We start from the raw sequence: 19773 nt of genomic DNA, 5'->3' as shown, positions 1-19773 counted from the left end.
TATATTGCCTGTAAGACTCCAAGAAGCAGTTAATTGGAATTCTGTAACTTCCTTTTTATACATAAACTCCCTTTTTTTATGTAATCCCATCACAAGTGATTTTAGAAAATCTCCCATTTTGATGAAGAAGAAAGAACAGACTAATGCAATGCAATGACCTGTAATTTCAAGCGACTGAATTATAATTGGTCATTTCCTAGTTCCTCTCGCATAGTTCTGTAGATTAGAATGTTACCGCAGTATAATTTTGTTAAGGAATAATTAATTGATTAGCCTGATTAATAATGGGCGCTGTATTACGTTACAGCGGTATGCTAGATGTGAGGTCTGCATACCCGTGCTGCAGCACTGAGGCCCCGGGTTTTATTCCAGGTAGGGACACTATATGCATGAATTCTATGTGTAATGTTATACAAAAAAAAGTAAGCAGGCCCTGCTGCCTGAAGGATGCTTCAGAAGTATCACAGTAAACATGAAACTCCTATTACGGGGTAATTTGACTTCAAGCTTCGTTTAGGCTTAGCACATAAATTATAAACAGACAGTGTACAAAATTCCTATGATTGCTATAGTTGGAAAGAATGCTTACATCAATAAATCACAGCTTAAATCACAGCAATTGCAGATTAAAATAGAAAGGTCATTTTAATAATATTAAATCATATTATTACTTGGGTAGCTATTATATCATTTGTTAATTGATGTGTAGTTTTCCTTTAAAGCAAATGTACACTTAAACTGCCACTGGAACCACATAGGAGGCACCTCCAAGTGACAGCACATTAGGTTGATTTCTCCCTGGCCTCTTCCACCTATTAAAAATCACTACTGGCGAGTCTGATGGCAATGATGGGCCAGTAAGACTTAGGAGGTGGGTGGAGGTGAGGCCAGGCTCTCCTGTATATATATATACAGTATATATATATGGTCAAACTATTGTTGTATGACTTTTTTTTGAAAATTCAAGAACTTTTTTATTTTATTTTTGTTTTTTTTAATACTTTTTCTGACAATGCAGCAGCCAAGACAAATAACATGCCTTAAAAAAAGGAGCTTGGATGCCGTTTTGGAACCACATTTCAGATAGCGTTTTTCTTCTTTAACATTGGTAAGTAAAGAGCAACGCTTACATCCAACATTGCAGATTAGCACAAACAACCCAAGCAGTTCCTTCACTTCATAGAAAACTCACTGAAATTTGGTAAACTTATCTGAGCATCAATTAGGTATGGGAGAAGGCAGTAGAATGCTAAATGCTATTTAAAAGAGGGCAAGTTTGGCACTTTTATACTGATGTCACCAATGTTAATGTTTCTTGGCATTTCAGGAAGGTTCATGTTCTTTACAGCAGACAAAGCCAGAGCCGGAGCACCTGCTAATCCAGCCTCAGATTTTTCCACCTTTGTCTGTGCATCAATCTGTGCAACAATTTCATTCATATTGGTCTCTAGAACCATGCCGCCCATCACCATTTCTGCCAGGATGTTGTGGACCTTATCTACATGGAAAATTAAGTCAAGTTCACAGACGTTCTCAAAACATTTGTCCAAGGTTTCCACAAATACTTGTATAAGATCTAGAATACCAAGTTCACTTTCTGAAGAATCCACACAAAACACAAAATATAATGTTGCATAGTGTCGATAGATGAGCTTATTGTCAGATCCTCCTATTAATAATCCTCCTTCCAGGAAGTTGCAGATGTTCTCATCTCGTTTAGAAACTAAATGGAATGTTTCTCTAATAATCTGCTGTTGTGTGTCTTCACTGTAGTGCTGGTAGAACTTGCACAGCCGCGGCTTGCCGTGGTTGTTGAAGATGAGGATGGCTTTGATCATGGTGGTGCCGGGCTGTGACAACTACACCTGGACCCTTGTAACACTCGGCCTAGGACGACTATTTGGTCCCCGGGTGTCCAGCCGGCTCTCCGGAACGTCACACTATCGTACACTGGATTAGATCCGATTGCAGCATCTAAGCAGCAGCCACTTCCCGAGACACGTCACTCCAGTCATGTCGTTGTATGACTTTTTTAAGCCATCTCTATTTTTGGTGTGGGAGGTTGTAACAATTTTTGATATATCCGGTTACATTTTAACTGCCTTGTGAATCATTTCACACCTTGTAACAGGGTGAAACACATTCTGTTTGTCCTTAAAAGAATAAAGGAAGGTCATTTTGGTTAAAAGCATATTACAAAGTTAAACAATCCTTAATTGATTGACTGCTTAACCTACTTATTGATCAGTTGATTGATTGAGCAAAGATGGCTGAGCAATGCTGAGCTAAGACTCAAACAACTTTCATTTTCTTCAGTCTTAGATTAGTGCAAAGAACACACAATGCCAAACAGAAAGATTAATGGAAGCCCAAAATTGGATACTTGTATTCTGTGCTGTAAGGGTTTTTTCTTTTTTCACCCTTCTTGGTTAAAATGCATTACTTATTTTAGAAAACCTAAAATAACCCACTTATACCATTAGCCTGTGCTTTGGATTATTTTCTAACGTACTGTATACAAAGACCACAGAACAGAAGCACTCATACAAACTTTTTTGTGCACTTTCCCATAAAGATTGCATACTACAATAATACATTAGCTAAGGCATACAAATATGTAAATAACAGTGGTAAGTGCAGTGTATGTTCAGTGAGCCCATATTCAGAGAATGTGTTGCTGAATTTAATGTGCTTTTGTACAGTTGTCCTGTCAAATTCTTACCTTCAGCCCTGATCAATCAGTCTTCATCATGTGGCCCCACTCCGAGCCTCATAGGCTTTTTCCACAAAATGGGTGCTATGTACGATGCATGATGCCACAACCCCATTTATTTCTATTGGAAAACTGTACCCATGGCAGTCTCAAAGAGTTGCTCATAGGAATGAATTTGACCCTGGCATGTGTGTGAAGTGAAAACCACCATTTTCTAGAGAAAGGCTGTGTGGCTCCGACATAGGCTGCACAATTAAGAATGTACTATAGGTAAACTGCACAAAGGTCCTTGTGAGCCCCCTATGTGATAGAAGTAAAGTTAAGTTGAAAAGAATAAGGGTTTAGAAATATAAAGTTAAAAAAAAACACCAAAATTTTTTTTTACAGGCCCCCACCCTCCACGTACATACAAATGCAAACAAACTTCAAGTGTGCCTATGTATGAAAATTACAATTGTGCCAAATACAGTATGCTGAGTATTCTTTTGCACACCAGAGTCAGAGCAATCATTCTACTTTTGAAGCTTGACATGTTTGGTATCTATTTACTTGGCACAACTTCATCTGTCAGATGGCTTAAAAAAGCCAAACACTGCGTATTGTATTGTGTTTATGTGCATTAAAATTAATTTAAAATGACAGACAATTTATAACACAGCGCCAGCGACTAAACTCCAGGAAAGGGGACAATCTTCAATGATCGCGGAAACAGACGCTAACGAGGCAGCTCTCACTAGGTTTAGGGAAACCTCAGCACTGCAAAACAAAACACAGAGAGCGCCTCCATCGCGTAAAAACTTTTATTAAAACGAGATAAAAACAAGTGCAATGGTACGCACAAAAGTCGAGTTTAAACAGGCATGAAAAGGATCTTTACACGAGGGACTTCATCCCTGATGGTTTACGCGTTTCTGAGGACACGCCTCCTTCATTGGTTCTGATGAAGGACCCTTCCTGTCCAGGCAATTTTTCAGTATTTGAATGACATTTATTCCATCATGCAATGCTATACTGAAATTAATTTTATACCATTTTTGGGGGACAGATAGAGCTTTCTTTTTGTGGTATTTAATCACCATTGGGTTTTTTTATTTTTTACTATATTATGAAAAAAGTACAGAAAATTTTGGGGAAAAAACCTGTTTTCCCTATGTTATGTTATAAAACATGTATTATTACCCACATTTTTGGTAAAATATAAAAGATGGGATCACATCGGGTAAATAGACCCCAAACATGTCAAGCTTTAAAATTGCATGTGCCCGTAAAATCGTTAAAAAAAATACCATACCCAAAATTGGCCATAGGCGACGCTTTGAAAGCTTTTACCGCTCATCATTTTAGTGTTTTCAGTGATTGATGGCCTTAGAAATATTGCTCCCACTCCGATTTTCGCTGTGACATGTGATATGTGCGGTGCAATGCGCAATGGGTGCCGCAATCGCTGTTTTCGCACGTAAGTGCACCCGACGCATGTTTGCATGTATATGTGGGGGTGGGGGACTTTTTTTTAAAATGTTTTTTTTAATTGCTTTTATATGTGACTTTTAAATTATTTTTTTAAACCTTTTTTTTTCACTTAAATGTATTGCTATCACATAGGGGGTTAACAAGCCAATTTGCAGTGACAGGTCCTCTTTATGGAGACATCAGGGGTCTTTAAGACCCCTAATGTCACCTAGGGACTCCCAGGGAAGCTGATGAAGCAGAGACCTGCTTCACCAGCTTCTCTCCGGCTTCTGTACCGGAGAGTGACAGACAAATGCAGAAGTGATGTAATATACTGTACATCACTTCCTGCATTCCAACAACGAGGAGGAGATCAAAGAGAGATCATGTACTGAGCTCCCTTTGATCTCCAGTCACAGAGCTGCTGCGCTGGTCCTGGGCTCACACCGGGCACAGCAGAGCTTGGGATCGCCAGCGGCGGCTGCAACGGAGGGGGGGCACACATCCGCATGCATATTACAAATGTTCGGGCGGCTCTACAGATGCCCAAACGCTTGTATGCAAACAGCCCTCGATGGCTGTTTATATTTCAAGCTGATTTCCCGATCGTGTGCGCCGTCTAGCGCGCGGGCACGGAAATTTAAAAACGCCCATCCGCATCCAAGAATCCGCTGTCCGGCCGTTTAATTACAACCATCAGACAGCAGGTGTTTAAGTAATCTCCAGGCCTAAAATGTGCAGTTTAACATATGTGCAAAAGTGGCTCTGCCAGGGAAAGGCAAGAATTTCAATACCGATCAATCCACACTCTAGATTCTAAATATGAAATCTTTACATATTCAATCCATGGTTGTCCAAGCTAAAATTATAGGGACCCACTTTGCACTGGATTGTGGGGGCCAGTAATAATGTTTGTGCTTGAGTAATAAAACTCATTAAATGTACTTAATTAAAAAAGAGAAAAGGGGGCTTAATTTGCTGTCTAAATTACTGAATAATATTTCACTGTTCAGTGTAAGAATTGTGTAGTATACCTTATCAGTTGGAACAGTTCCCCCTGCTATGCTGGTGTGGCTTTCAAATAGACATGTGCGATTCGTTTCGTTACGAATCGAAATTCGTACGAATTTTCATGAAATTCCGAATTTCGGAGCATCCGAAATCCGAATGGCAGTTTCCGAATTATATCCGAAATACGAAATTCCGTTAACGAATTTCGGATCCGAATTTCTTTGAAACAGGAACTAATATTACCCCTGTAAATGAGGTTGAACAGCATGACAAGATTTTTTTTTAATCCGAGATACGGATCCGCTGCTGCTGATGCATTACAATACACAGTTACACACACAGGCAGGAAATACGAAATTCCGTTGACGTATTTTCGTTCCGTTACGAACATTCGTTATATTAAAGTTAAAAAGCAAAGTACATTTATATTGGAGTTGATGGTAGTTTTTTTTTTAAAGTCTGAAATACGGAATTCGGAATACGGAATCCGTTAACGGAATTCGTATTTCGTTTTGGTTGACCAATCAGAGGTTCTCTTCTGCTGCTGAGAGTTGCATTACAAATACAGGCAGGAAATACGAAATTCCGTTGACGTATTTTCGTTCCGTTACGAACATTCGTTATATTGAAGGTAAAAAGCAAAGTACATTTATATTGAAGTTGATGGTAGTTTTTTTTAAAGTCCGAAATACAGAATTCGGAATACGGAATCCGTTAACGGAATTCGTATTTCGGATAAAAAAACAACTACCACTCCAATATTAACAAAGGTATTTTGCTTTTTAACTTCATCATAACGAATGTTCGCAAAGTTACGAAAATATAACCGCCACTAACGAAATTTCGTATTTCGTACGAATCCGAATCTGAATTGAGTTCAGTTACGAATTACGAAATACGAAATAACGAATATTCCGAAACGAAACGAAAGAGAACTAATTTTTTGACGGCGCACAAGTCTACTTTCAAACAGTTTGCAGGCCACGGACTGTAGTCCAAAGTTAGAACAGGCCTAGTTTAAAACTTTTTTTATGCCAAGTGCCTTTTTAAAGAGGTACATGGACATATAATTTACATTACTTGTTAATGCCCTGCCCTCTTCTTGCTTGACTCTGTCTTGGTTCCACTTCTTGTGTCTCCTGACTGCTTCACTTGCATTGCTGATCTGGAGTCTTCCTGCAGGCTATTCCATTTCAATATTATGCTCTTGGGCAATCTGTTTGATCTTGGTTGCCTTTCTGCTCAGATATTATAATCCAGAGTATATGACTTGGGGACATGTGATTATCTGTAAACTCATCAAACTTTAAGGCCCGGTTCACACCTGGGCATTTTGTAGCGCGTTCCTACTCTCTGCAAAACGCTCAAAAACCGAAATCCCATTATTTCCTATGGGTATGGTTAACACCTGGGCATATTACAGGACGTATGAACACGCTACAAAACGCCCTACGCCCAAAGAAGTACAGGAGCTTCTTTGGGGCGTATTTGCCATGCGTATCCATTGGGATACAGCCAGGTAGCCCTCGGGAACGCGCATTTGTCTTTTTTTTTGTAAAATGCGCGACGAACGTGCATGTTTGATACGCCTAGGTGTGAACCCAGCCTAAGGCATATGTACAGGCATGTTTTTTTCAGTTTTGCATAGGGCAGGGAAGGGTTAGACCCTGTGTCAAGTTTTTATTACTAGCTTTGTTTATGCTGGTCCCACTAACCATTGTCACTTGAGAAAGGTCAAGGGAAAATCTAAAATTTAGAGCAAGAGGTGAAGGGAAAGTACCCAAAAGAGGCACATGTTCCAGAGGCAACTGTCTAAGATGGAATTTGCCCTCATTTTGTGGAAATTTTCTCTCATTTCCTGTTGCTTCTCTAGGACAGAAAGTGAAGAGAAATCTCCCTGGGGCAGAGATAGCAAAAAAAAACCCTGATAAGGGTAATAACACTTCCCCTACTGTATTACAAACGAAATTAAAAAAAAAAGCCATACATACATTGTAAGGAGAAGCTTGCTGCTAAAATGAAAGACAATTTCTAGAGAACTTATATAGCTAAGCTAAAGCCATATATACCAAAGAAGATGCTGTATCCACTTTATGCGACTACTTCAGAAAAAGAGAAAAATACTACACCCTCCAAAGAAAAGGCTGCAATACCACAATTCCAAAATACACATCACTACATCTAAAACCACTTAAGAGCAATATACATGCCACCAAAAAATCTATGATGATATTAGCATATTGAAGAGGTGCACCCTTCCCTTACTGGGATATCCATACACTGAGTGGCCAGTTTATTATGACCACCTGACGTTTGTTAGAAAATTAGCTATAATTAGCTATAATTTCACGCTGCAGTTGCTAGAGGGCCAGACCATTATAAATAGGGAAGCAGGTTGTTTACCACGACAGTAGAAGTGATTTTTTTCTGAAGATATGGGTAAACAATGCGATTTAACAGCCTTTGAACGTGGGATGATTGTTGGCGTGAGCCATGGAGCCAGTATCAGCAAAACAGCAGAATTCGTTAAATATTCATGAGGGGCTCATTGTTAAAGTGCTTAAAGACTGGACTGTCAGCCGAAAATCTGGGTCTGAACGTGCAAATTGTGGCCGTCAGCGACTAGTCAATGTTAGGGCAGAACGGAGAGTGGCAAGACTGGTACAAGACAACAGAAGGGCAACAGTCCAGTGTCAGATTCCTCGCATCACCTTTCAACATCTCGTGGAGTCACGAGGTGGCCCAACAAAGTCATCGCGTGGCCCAACGAAGTACTGATGGGGTGGTCATAATAATCTGGCCACTCAGTGTATACATACACTGTAGATTTATTAATACAGAGTTTTATAACGACCTATGTGCAAAATTGATATTCATTAAATGAAGTTGAAACATAATCAGTTGAGACACAATCTATAATCTTTAGGATATAACTTTTTGGGTTCCCAGCAACTCCAGATTTATTTGTACGAGTGTTGAGTTCCCCCCCCCCCTAGGTTTCTTGTTGGTTTTATTACATAGTTACATATAGCTGTTCTTCCCATCTGTAGGATGGTGCCCAAAATATTTCTGATAATCTGGCTAAACCAATTTTTTATAATGATTTTTGTTTGTTTCCTCTATTTTTTCATGACTCCCACATTGAAATCTGTCATCAAAATAAACACATGAATCATTTGGATTGTGTGGCAAAGAAAACATAACATTTCCGCTATAGCACTATTGTGGCACGGACATACTGCCGATCTGTCATCGAGATGATGCACAATCCTATTGTTACTAAAGCAGCCTTAATTTGTTTACTGTAACTTTCCATTCATTGTTAGAGAAACACTATACCAATCTACATTTTATTCTCAAAATAAAGTTTTCTCTAGCCTCCCTCATTATATCTCTATAGAGTGTAATTTTGCCATATGTTGGAAGCAATCGTTGCTTTAATTTAATTTCTTCTGTGAGAATACTGCTCCCAAAGAATGGTATTCACAGAGGTAACAATCACATCAACTGTTCCAATGTTTAAACAGCAGTTTGTGGATAATAAGGTAACTTTCCTGCATTTTGCTGCATGGCCACCATCACAAATGACACTTACAATATGATAGAACTACTATATGAAATGTCTTGGATAAAGGGCGACCTATATTTTGCCCTTGATCTCTGGGTGATGGACACCTGGACCTGAGACACCCTCAATTCAATCAGCATAACAAGACTTTCTCCTGAAGAAATATGTAGTGGTTTTCATGTTTGTTTTAAAGTGATGTACTAAAACAAATGTGTGGCGAGTGTGCACCTAATTTCAGTGGGGTGGTTTACTGGTATACCATAAATAGTCTATGCTGTGAATAGACCTGCAGTATATCAGATTACACGCACAGCTGAATCAGAGTCAGAGGAGGGGCACACTACCTCAAAACATGAGTCAGCAAGCCTAAACAAAAAATGGAGAGAATGTGTGAAAAACTAAGAAGGTTATTCACAAAGCTGACGAAGGCAGCCGATTGAATAACCCAGCTGAAGTGAAGTGAGCCCAACGCTATTCGGTTATTCACTTCGGCCTTGACCGGCTGTTTTCAGCCATACATCGGCTAAAATCAACCGTACATTGGCTCCCTTCGGTCAGCAGAACATGCTCTGCATGTTCAGCTGAGCCAAAGTGCAGAAGGAGGTCAACTCCTTCTCATAGGGGCCAAACGGCAGTGAGTGAATAGCCGAATGCCGCCAAGCGGCATTCAGCTCGGCTATTCTGCTCAGTTTCTCCGTGCAAAGAATGTAAAAAAAAAAACATTTGCACATTGATTTAAAAAAAATGATAACAATTAGGAAGACTTAAAAAAATTTAATATTTTAAAGAAAAGAAAAATAAATAAGAAAAATAATAAACAAAATCCAATTGGGTGGAGCTAGCAGTGACAGCTAGCTCCACCTAACTGTATCCTAATGGCGGTCACCTGCCAGAGTCTTCTAGCAGGTCCCAGCCAATGAATAACAACTAGGCAGAGCCGGCTGGCACGTCATGGCCGGCTCCGCCCAGTTGTTATTATTTAATGACAAATTAGCGCCTCAAGTCATTTGGGATGCAGATCTGTCATTACAATTGGGCGGAGCCAGCTGTGAGATCACGACTGGCTCCGCCCGGCTGTCATTTGCTTCGGCTGTCACTTCGGCTAAGTCGAGCCGAAGCACATGCCTTGGCCGCCTTCGGCTGTTGTATGGGCTATTGTGAATAGCCCTTACAGCAGCCCTTCAGTTCGACTGAAGCGAAGGGCTCCAGCGGCTGAAGAGAGCCGAAGGATCAGCCGAAGCTAAGGCTGTATCCTTCAGCTCAATAGTAAGGAATTAAGGAAACTAGAAATTAAGAGGCTAAGTAGCAGTCAGGTGCTGCTAAGCAAACCCCTTGATTAACTGATCATCAGCAATTGTAAAACCACTATAAAAACAAACTCTTTTCAGTTTGCTGAGCATTCAGGTGGCAAGGAGGAAAGACATCAGCAGTGATCTAAAGCTGGCCATACACCTTACAATTATCTGCAGATTTTCTGTGGTCAGATGGAAAAGGTGCAACAGATTCCTCCACTTAAAGGTCCCCACACACCTTACGATAATCGTACGATAATCGCGGGAAATCCCGCGATCGTACGATTATCGTAAGGTGTGTGGAAGCCGTGCGACCTCTACTACTGTAAGGTCGTACGACTTTAAACTTACGGACATGTTCGAAAACCCGCCGAGCATCGTACGATGTTCGGCGGGTTTGTGGCATGTTCGTACGATAACAGCCGTACCGGCCGGTGTGCGCAAGCGCACATTGCCCGTTCGGCATTGCGGTCATCGGAAGCCCGCCCCTCAGGGGGCGTGGCTTGTGATCATCGCAAGTACGATCTGCCTATGCAAGATAGGCAGATCGTATGTTTTTTTAAGTACCTTACAACCATCGCAAGACAAAAGTCTTGCGATGGTTGTAAGGTGTGTGCCCAGCCTAAAGGTGCCCATACACTGCACGATTATCGTACGATAATCATATGCGATCGGTTTTTCGTACGATAATCGAGCAGTGTGAACGGAGACGTGCGACCGTTTCTACTGTACGGTCGCACGTCTTCTGTCGAACCAGCATGTTCGAAAACCAGCCGGGAATCGTACGATTCTCGGCTGGTTAGAACGGTGCTCGGAAGACAAATGCTGAACGGGCCGGTGTGCGCACGCGCACACTGCCCGTTCAGCATTGCGGTCATCGGAATCCCGCCCCTCAGGGGGGTGGTCTTGCGATGATCGAGAGTGCGATCTGCCTGTCCAAGATAGGCAGATCGTACGTTTTTTTAATCCCTGTACAACCATCGCAAGACTAGAGTCTTGCGATGGTTGTAGAGTGTATGGCCACCTTAACTGTGTGGATGTAGTAATCTCCACCTGGGCCAATCTGTTGCACTTTTTCCATCTGACCACAAAAAATCTGCAGATAATTGTAAGGTGTATGGGCACCTTTAGAGAAGCAATTGTTGTTGCCCATCAATCTAGGAAGGGTTAGAAGGTAATTTCCAAACAATTTAAAGTCTAACATTCTACAGTGAGGAAGATTATTTACAAGTCGAAAACATTCAAGTGGAATGACACCAAAGGTGTCATTTTGAGCCTGATGAAAGGGACCCTGTGCTGCACCAACAGCGCTTGCACCTTGATGACAATGATGTGTCATTAAATGGATTGATTTCACTTTACCTTTGGTGTGCTGGTGACATTTTTGAACATTGCTAGTCAAGGTCCAGACCCGATTGGAATGCTGTGGTGGGACCTTAAGAGAGCTTGTTCATCTGAAGATGTATTTACCTAATTTTAACCAAATGATTTTTACTATGTCCTAATATGTAAAACCATAGAATTTAAAGAGGGTGTTGTGACAGTAATGAGGTTAAACTACCTGAATATTAATTTGAACATTCGATCTAAGCCCTATTTTGGTGAAACACACAACAGAAAGAAACAGCTATCACTTGACAGCCTCAGCTAAAGATCGCAAGGTTTGATATAAAAATAACTGACCTTTAGTTCAACTTCGGCCAAAAAACGTGAGTCCCAATATCACTTAATATTCATAATTTAGGGGTTATCAGCTAGAAATATGTAAGACAATTAAACTATGTTATTAGTTATGGAATTAACTGTTTGGAAAGAGGAGAGGATCATTAAATGCCTAGCCCTCCTGCTCACCCTCCCTAGTCCTTTCCAATTGGCTTATGGGTCAACTCAGTGACACGCCCTAGAGGACTGACAAAAAGCGCTTGCGCAGGGAAACTCTCGTACCACCAAAGCTCATAAAATAGAAAGGAGAAGCTCTTGGAATCTTTTTCTTGAAGAAAGAGCCATTCAGATTCATCTTCTGCTACACTAAACTGGACTCTGCTAGTACATACTAAACCTAGAACTTGTTCAGTGCTCTATTTTTTCCTTCTTATTTTACTGTTGTTTTTTCTGTCTTTCTTTGTCATTATCTTTTTCTATATATTTTTTCCAGCACCATTCTTTATATTGAAGAACGATCTTAAATATTGTTAAGCTTGTCTCTACACTCAAAATAAATTAAAGTGTCCTTGGCTTCATGAAGAGTGCTACTGTATAGTGAAACCTGTTATATTGCTGTCTGAAAGGACAGTGCTATGAAATGCTTTGTTTAAGTTTTTGAATTGTCAGTGTTTGCTAAGAACGGTTCATGTTTCGTTAAAACACATGGTGGAAGCAACTGTTTTGTTTATAAAGGGTTAACTGGGGGAGTTAACCAACCCTAGTGACGATAAGTCTACTGGCCTGAGATTGTTGTTCCGTGAGCTGGGAAATCTCTGTGCAGGGTGAGGCTAGGAGTGCTATCACCACATCCTTGTGACGGCTTGGTTGGTGTGGAACTGCATATAGTCATGTGTTATTGACATACAGTGAGTTTGGACCGGTGTACTTTCTTTTTCACACAACTGTAGCTTCATTTAAATACAGTTTAAACCCCAAAAGCGGATTCATTTCAACTTTAAAAGGACATATGAAGAAGTTTTGGCTGGAACACCTGATTTTTCATCTAGCAGTATGGCTGGAGGACATTAAGCATCATCTAGTCCAGTGGCAGTCAACTTAGTAAAAATGGGGGCCTTAAGTGCAGCCCTCAACTTTATTAATGCACAGTAGAGCAAATGTTTTACCATAGAGTATGTTACCCCAATGCGGGGTACAACGAGTACCAATGCAATTCTGAGCTCTCAATGGAACCTCAGCTCACTGTTACAGTATTGGACACTGCAGTTACACCCCAACACTCATGCGGTGCATTACAGAGTTTTTAGCATATTAACCTTTTTGCTGTCAAGGCCTTTTTTTGTTTGTTTTTTGCACACATGATATAATTCACATTTTAGGCCTGAAAATCCCTTAAAACCCTCAAACATCATATAGCCAAGACCATGTAGCATAAAATAATGGCAAATGTTAATTTTTATGTTGCATGATATTACTGCAACTCTTTATCAAACCAATACATTTTGTGAAAAATGCACAAGTTAAATTAAGTGCACCAAAACAAAATATAATACATTTAAATAGATACCAAACATGCTCAGATTAAAAGTTGTGTGCATCCATGTAGCGCGCCAAAATTCAGTACCCCAAAAAGTCCATAGACTACGCTTTAAAAGCCCCTACAGTTCATCAGTTTAGGGATACGCATAAATATTGGCCGCAGGATTATTGCTGTCACTCTGGTGTGCACAGCGATACCCAATATGTGTAGTGCGATCGTCGTTTTCATAATTATTGTTACATTTATTTTATATTATTTTTTTTAACTTTTTTTTTTATTTTTTATTTTACTTTCATTGCTATCACATAGGGGACTTACAAGCATATTGGTGGTGACAGGTCTGAAAGGCCCCTTGTGTCACCTTTCCACTTTAAATAAGCTATTAAAGTGCAGATCGCACTTCAATAGCTTCTTGCTCGGTTTCAGTAGCCGAGCAATAACAGCTCAGGGACCAGAAGTGATGTCATACTCGTCGCTCCCGGTCCCATAGTGCGGGGAGGAGATCGGTGAAAGTTCGTCGCTCTCCTCCCCAGCTTCCCGCCGCTGTCGGGTGGTGGGGCGGGCACCTTACTGGCCCGTAGAAGCGATCTGGCAGCAGCTGAACTGACAGAATCGCTTCTATTGTAGACCCGACAGCCGGCTTTACAATTGTAAACAGAGTCCTGGCGGCAAAGGCCGCTGAGAGGCTGTTTAAACAGGCCCGCTGCTAATGATGTACTATGTACGTGGACGTGAAGGGGTTAAGGTGCACTGCCAACCCATTCAAAATGAAAGGGCTGCCTTACCAATACTTACATAACGAGTGTTATGATAATGCAATGATATGAAGGGGCCCTTAAAGCCCATTTTCACCTTTGCAGAGGTATTTTTTTAAAACATATGCCAGTCGAGTATACATGAGGCAGGCATATGCAGCTGCTGTATATGAACACCACAGAAACTTACATTTTTTGTTACCTTTCCTCTTCATATGCACTAGGAATTTTCTGCCTCTGTTCTGTGCAAGAAATGTGTGTTTATCTTCCCCCTCCTCCCCCCTCCAGAGAGTGTATTGTGTGTAAAATCTTGGAGGGGGGCAGCTGATTACAGTCTGACACCCTGGTGTTTGACTGAATTTTCTGTTGAGAAAATGTTGAATTTTTAGGCTTCAGGCCTAATAAAACCTTCATAAAAAAATTAAGAAAGCCTGCAATATACATAATTACTGCACCTCTTCGTTGCCACAATAAATGCTAATTACTTACAAAGGTGGAAATTGATTTTAAGCATAATTGTACAAAAACTTACATTCACTGTGATCCTAGTTTCTTTTAACTTTCAAGTTTTTCAGCACTCCATTTCCAGAAGGGCAGGCACAGGACTGACAGACTCTTCAGGGCCAGGCACTGGGCAGTCTATATGCAAATACAGCCTGTCCAAGAACACCCACGCCCAGGGACATCCCTACAATGAAGCAGTCTGAGGCCTCAGACGTCATCTCTTAGGGTCACGTGGGGGGCAGCAGCACAATGTTTGCAGAATGCCTGCCGCCCCCTTTCTGGCCAGAGCGTCCCAGGTTGCTAAGATGGGGAGTTGCAGATCCCTTACACATCTCCCCACCTGGCTCTCGTTATTCATCACCAGCACCCACTGATTGTGCACCATCCAGCAACACCCCCCCCCCTTCCACCAGCTGCCTTAGGCAACAAAAAAGGCTGGGGACGCCACTGCCCGTGCCTCCACACTATCATCCATCCGTCAAGGCATTTGGAGATTTGCTATTGATATTTGAAAACTCCTTCCAAAATCCAACCCATGGCTTGCATTGGGCTAAGGGCTCTTGGGAGAAGCACTGATGCAGGGCTGTCATGTTTCCAAGAAGGTATGTATAGCACCCTCCCCTCCCAATAGCCATGATCTGCTTGTATTTTATAGAGAAACACAGAGGCCCATTGATGACAAAACTGGGTCTAAAACAAAGCATGTAATGAAAAGGAAAAGTTTTATTTAAACATTCCATAATTGTTGAGTCTGCCTTGCAGCACTCAGGGTTCCCCATTCAAATCCCGGTCAGGACACTATCTGCAACGAGTTTGCATGTTCTTCTTGTGCTTGTGTGGGTTTCCTCTGGCTACTCCGGTTTCCTCACACATTCCAAAGACATGCTGGTAGGTTATTTGCTCCTTTCTAAAGTGTCCCTGTTAGATAGGGACCTTAGATTGTAAGCTCCTTGAGGGCAGGGGCTGATGTGAATGTGCTCTATTTAGAGCGCTACGTAAACTGTCGGTGCTACATAAATACCTGTAATGTAATGTTGATAAATGAGGAAGGAGGAAGGGTAAAGTATAAGCATATTAAACTTCAGCTCGAAAGCAAGCAACCAGATACCTTCTAAAACAGCCCCAGGTAATCCAGCTATAGAGAGATGCTCCTTGATTGGCTGCTGGGTGGGTAGATGGGTTAGATCATGTCATTGCCCTTTGCATCGTGTTATTAAATAAAGCCCCACATTCAATCAATGGCAATTATATTAACAATTTATTTGGCATTTCAAAACCTGGTACATTTTTTTCTTTAAAAGTTAATTATTATTATTGTCAATTCGTCGTTTTTGTTGTGGTTTTATTATCAGACCATTTTTCTCTGGGGTGTTACGGTTCAACTCAGGTCACAGCTCGAGAAATGCCTATCATTGCGGATTAATGTAAAAGGTCAAGAGTGACATTAAAAAGCAAGAGTATAAAAGTACAGCAATTAGTCTTAGATACGTTAATCCCGTCACTGCCACAGGGAACGTTACTTAGAGATCGTTACTGGTCCTCTTCACAGGTTAAACACACACTTGCACATTCAAAACAATTCCTGCCTTGTGTGTCATTGGAAAAAGCACACAGAAAATATATACACATCGCAGCAGCGCAAACAAAATACGAATTGCAAATTGGGTGCTGCAAAGATTTACAAGATATGCAAGGCCTTTTTTTTTATTCTGCTGCATTGTGTATTATGAAGAGAGTTCTTCACAATGAGTCAAAAAAAAAATATGCTTCTTTTATTAAAAAAAGATGAGACACAAGAATATTTTAGGATGATCCAGGTTATGTTAATTCTAGACTACAGGCATCGGCACTTTGTTCCAATATGCCACCCCAGGCAATGCTTGCTTTCCAGTCTACCCCATCACTATTCAACATGTCTGACAACAGTGTACGGGTTAACTCCCAAGATACATTAGAAATGTTCTTTAAGAGATTAGTCCTCCCAAAAGTGTAATTGTACGTAGAGCCTACTGAGTTAGCTGCTGGTTTCTTGGATATTCCAACAGTGAGAATGCCCTGAAATTTCCAACTCTGCTCCTGTTGATCTGCAATTTTTCAGTGTTCCTGTCCAACTTTTTGAATTTTAGCAGTTTATGTTGCATTCTCTATAATATAAAATAAATAAGAATTCAACAGGAAGAGTGGGAACATGTGATCAGATGCAGGCCCAGAAACGCAAAAGTAGATTGCACTAACCGAGTCCCCAAGAGATAAATTAAACAGTCAGCTAATTTAAAGAATACCTCTTCGGGGAGGGGGTTGGGGGCGCAAAAATGCAACTTTGCCTGTGTAGGCAAAAATCCTAGCACCGGCCCTGGGGCTACCACTGCAAGGGTTAAAAGCTTGTTTTGTCTAGGGGTCTGTCCCTGGGCTCTGGCGGTCTTAAGACCACGGACGTCATCACTTATAATGCATGTCCTTTGACTTAGGGTGCCGAGGGACATTTAAAGTGACACTAAACTCAGGAGTTAAATCTTAAAAATGCATGCAAGTACCTTATCTATTTACAATACTGTACCTTATCTGTGCATCACTCAGCTGTAGATCCTCCAATCATCTCTGAATTCATGCTGACACTGTCCTTACTTCTGGAGGGTGGCTACTTTAGCTCCCCATGGTCCCCGTGTGTTGTAAAGTAGCCACCGCTCCAAGCTTGAATCTCAGGAATGGGTAGACAGAGGTAAAACAGCTCCTATATATCTATTTCATCTGTATATTTATCGGTTTGTCTGGAGTTCAGTTTTGAACCTACACCTTTCTCCCATTCATATAAATCCCTTTTGAAGCCAAGTGACTGCAATTTTATATTTAATGTATTCTGCATTTTTTGTCATTTGGTCTGCTAATTTAAATGGTCATCAGATGTTCTAAGACATTTTCTGAGACCAGGAAAAAAATATGATTATTACAGCTCCAGACACCACGTGTGATTGGTTGTCCTGTACTAATTTTGAATTTCCTCCAATTTTTTGGCAGCCATGTAACAGGAAATCCAGACGTAAAACAATGAAATCTAGTATAATATATTTCATTATGAGTAAATGGAAAATAATGAGTGTATCATGAAGAGTCGTTTTAGGACAAAGTAAGATGGAGCTCCTGCACATAACACTTTTCTTACTAGAAAAGTACAAAGACCACAGTAAGCACTAACTTGCTACATTAGTTTAAAGCTGAACCCTAGTGAGATATAAAAGATATAGAAGACACACATGAATGCAGGCTTGTATCCATTAGTACATCTGTACTAATGCATTTAAAAATATATACAATGTGTATGCATTTTAAAATGCATTTTGGAAATGCCTGAATTTGACTTGGTATCACCCGCTGTATAGAAGAGATGGGAATGAAAAAGGGAAAAGCAGCACCAGAGTCGGTCAGTTGTTCTGCAGTATTCAAGTGCTATCAGCAAGAGAAAGCAGAGTGACAAAGCGATAAGCTAATCAGTCTGCCATTTCTTCTTTCACTGTCCAGTCAAAGTCTGTGGGAGGCACATGACCTGTAAGTGCTACTTAAAAGAGAACTATGGGGTAAGTGTTTTTCCCCATAATTCTCCTTAGGGTCACGGAAGGACATATACTAACCTAAGCTATAGCCCGCGATATACTGAGAGAGCCAAAGCCAGGACGGATCCAGATAATACTGTCTGGATACACTCAGAAGCGTGAGTGACAGCTGGCTCTGCCTATCTAGAGGCAAATCGAGCTGTGCCCGCCCTCTCCCCTGTTCGTTCCTCCACTCATCGCTGGAGGATCGGAGAGGGGAGGGGGGAATCCCTGCGGGGAGCAGTGACTGACAGTCAACGATCACTGCAGGGAGACGATCGTGACGCGGCATGTTTCTGCTCACTCCCTGATCTATAGAGACAACCTGTGACAGCTTCTTTGTCACAGGTCGGCTCTAACTATGAGGATGAGTGGAAATCACTCACCTCATAGTTCTGCTTTAACTACAGCATAGAAAAATCAGGTCTCCTGCCCTACCAAACAGGACTGTGCTGTATGCCAGACCTGTGTAAATATCAGAACTGGATTGACAGAAATACAAATCGTTTTGGCATGTAAAACATCTCCCATTTATGTATTTCATTTGTGTATTTATCTATTTGCCTGGAGCTCACAACTATTGTGGAAGTTGCTCCAAAAAGCCATTTGACCTAATCTATAATGTGAGATCCTTGTACTTACTTTATTTCTCTTGTTTTTCTGTATTATCTTCTTTTTTTTTTCTAAAGTATTTTCCTACAACAAACTTTACCTTCATTCTCTGTTTTTTTTTCTACAGGCTGTGTTGTCTATAGCTGATGAGTATTAAATCTAATATACTGGTAACCCAGCTGACTGCTTGGTTTGCTTACCTACTGCCTCAGGTGCTCAGCCCTGCTAAAAAGCTGAGCAATAATTATATACTCACAGCAGTTCTCTATGAATAAACTGGAGTGAAACTTCAGTTTAGCCGAGAGAAAAAAAAACAAAAAAACAATCCCCTCCAGGTAAAATGCAAACATTTAATTCATACCTTTTCTGTTCTGTTCTGAAGAAATTGATCTTTTCCTGTCCATGTCTTTTCTCAAAAAGACTGGGGGAGTAGGGTGTTGTGTTTCATTAGTACCGAAGCATCATGTGCATTCCTTCAGCTGTATATAGTTCAGAAAGTATCTCAGAAAAGAGAAACTTCAGTTGCAGGGGATGTCTCTAATTTGACTTCCAGCTGTGTGCACGCTTCAAGGAAAAGTTGAGAGCTGATTACAGAAGCGTGAAATAAAATATCTGGGGGCATTCTGCACACAAACAATAGAGAACACCTCCTGTTTACCCTTCTGGAAGAAAGGGGCTTTGGATTTTTTTGCAGTTTGAAAAAAATCATACTAGCTGTAGCTTGAAATGTGAAGTTAATTACTATAAAGTCGCTTGTGTAGCAATCAGATATTTATTTAAATTTGTTCCTTTAACCGCTTCCCCGCCGGCTGTAATTAAACGGCCGTTGTAATTAAACGGCCGTCCGGGAGCTTCTTGAATGTAACAGGGCGTCTAAAAACGGCCTGTTAGCCCCGCACGCACGAGCAGGAAACTGTCAAAATGTAAAACAGACAACGATGTGCTTACATACAAGCCGCCGGATCGCTTTTATGAGGTGCCGGTAGGTGCGCCCCATTCCGCAGCGCTGGTCCCGAGCTCCGCTGTGCCCAGTGCGGGCCCGGGACCAGCACAGCAGCTCTGTGACAGGGGATCAGCACA

General features: G+C 41.0%; 1 protein-coding gene across 4 annotated transcripts; it reads right to left on the bottom strand.

Moving 5' to 3' along the window:
• Positions 1–1226: 1226 nt before the first annotated feature.
• Positions 1227–2009, bottom strand: LOC108792913 (AP-3 complex subunit sigma-1-like). Of its 4 annotated transcripts, none has more exons than XM_018563801.1 (2): positions 1494–2009; positions 1227–1385 (listed from the first exon to the last, which is right to left on the bottom strand). In XM_018563801.1, the coding sequence occupies exons 1-2, from the start codon at positions 1836–1838 to the stop codon at positions 1257–1259; spliced, it is 474 nt and encodes a 157-aa protein (XP_018419303.1). In that variant the 5' UTR covers positions 1839–2009; the 3' UTR covers positions 1227–1256. The 4 variants fall into 4 exon arrangements, with proteins under 4 accessions (XP_018419303.1, XP_018419302.1, XP_018419304.1 ...); XM_018563800.1 differs by having other exon boundaries at positions 1227–1493; positions 1566–2009; XM_018563802.1 differs by having other exon boundaries at positions 1227–1564; positions 1769–2009.
• Positions 2010–19773: the final 17764 nt, after the last annotated feature.

The sequence above is a fragment of the Nanorana parkeri genome, unplaced genomic scaffold, assembly GCF_000935625.1.
Source record: "Nanorana parkeri isolate BGI_ZX_2015 unplaced genomic scaffold, ASM93562v1 scaffold698, whole genome shotgun sequence".
NCBI classification, from domain to species: Eukaryota; Metazoa; Chordata; class Amphibia; order Anura; family Dicroglossidae; genus Nanorana; species Nanorana parkeri.
This window is presented reverse-complemented; position numbering and strand designations above follow the sequence as displayed.

Bases quoted from the DNA above. Each gene is read 5' to 3' on its own strand.
- LOC108792913 (XM_018563799.1), bottom strand. From the start codon at position 1,838: ATGATCAAAGCCATCCTCATCTTCAACAACCACGGCAAGCCGCGGCTG.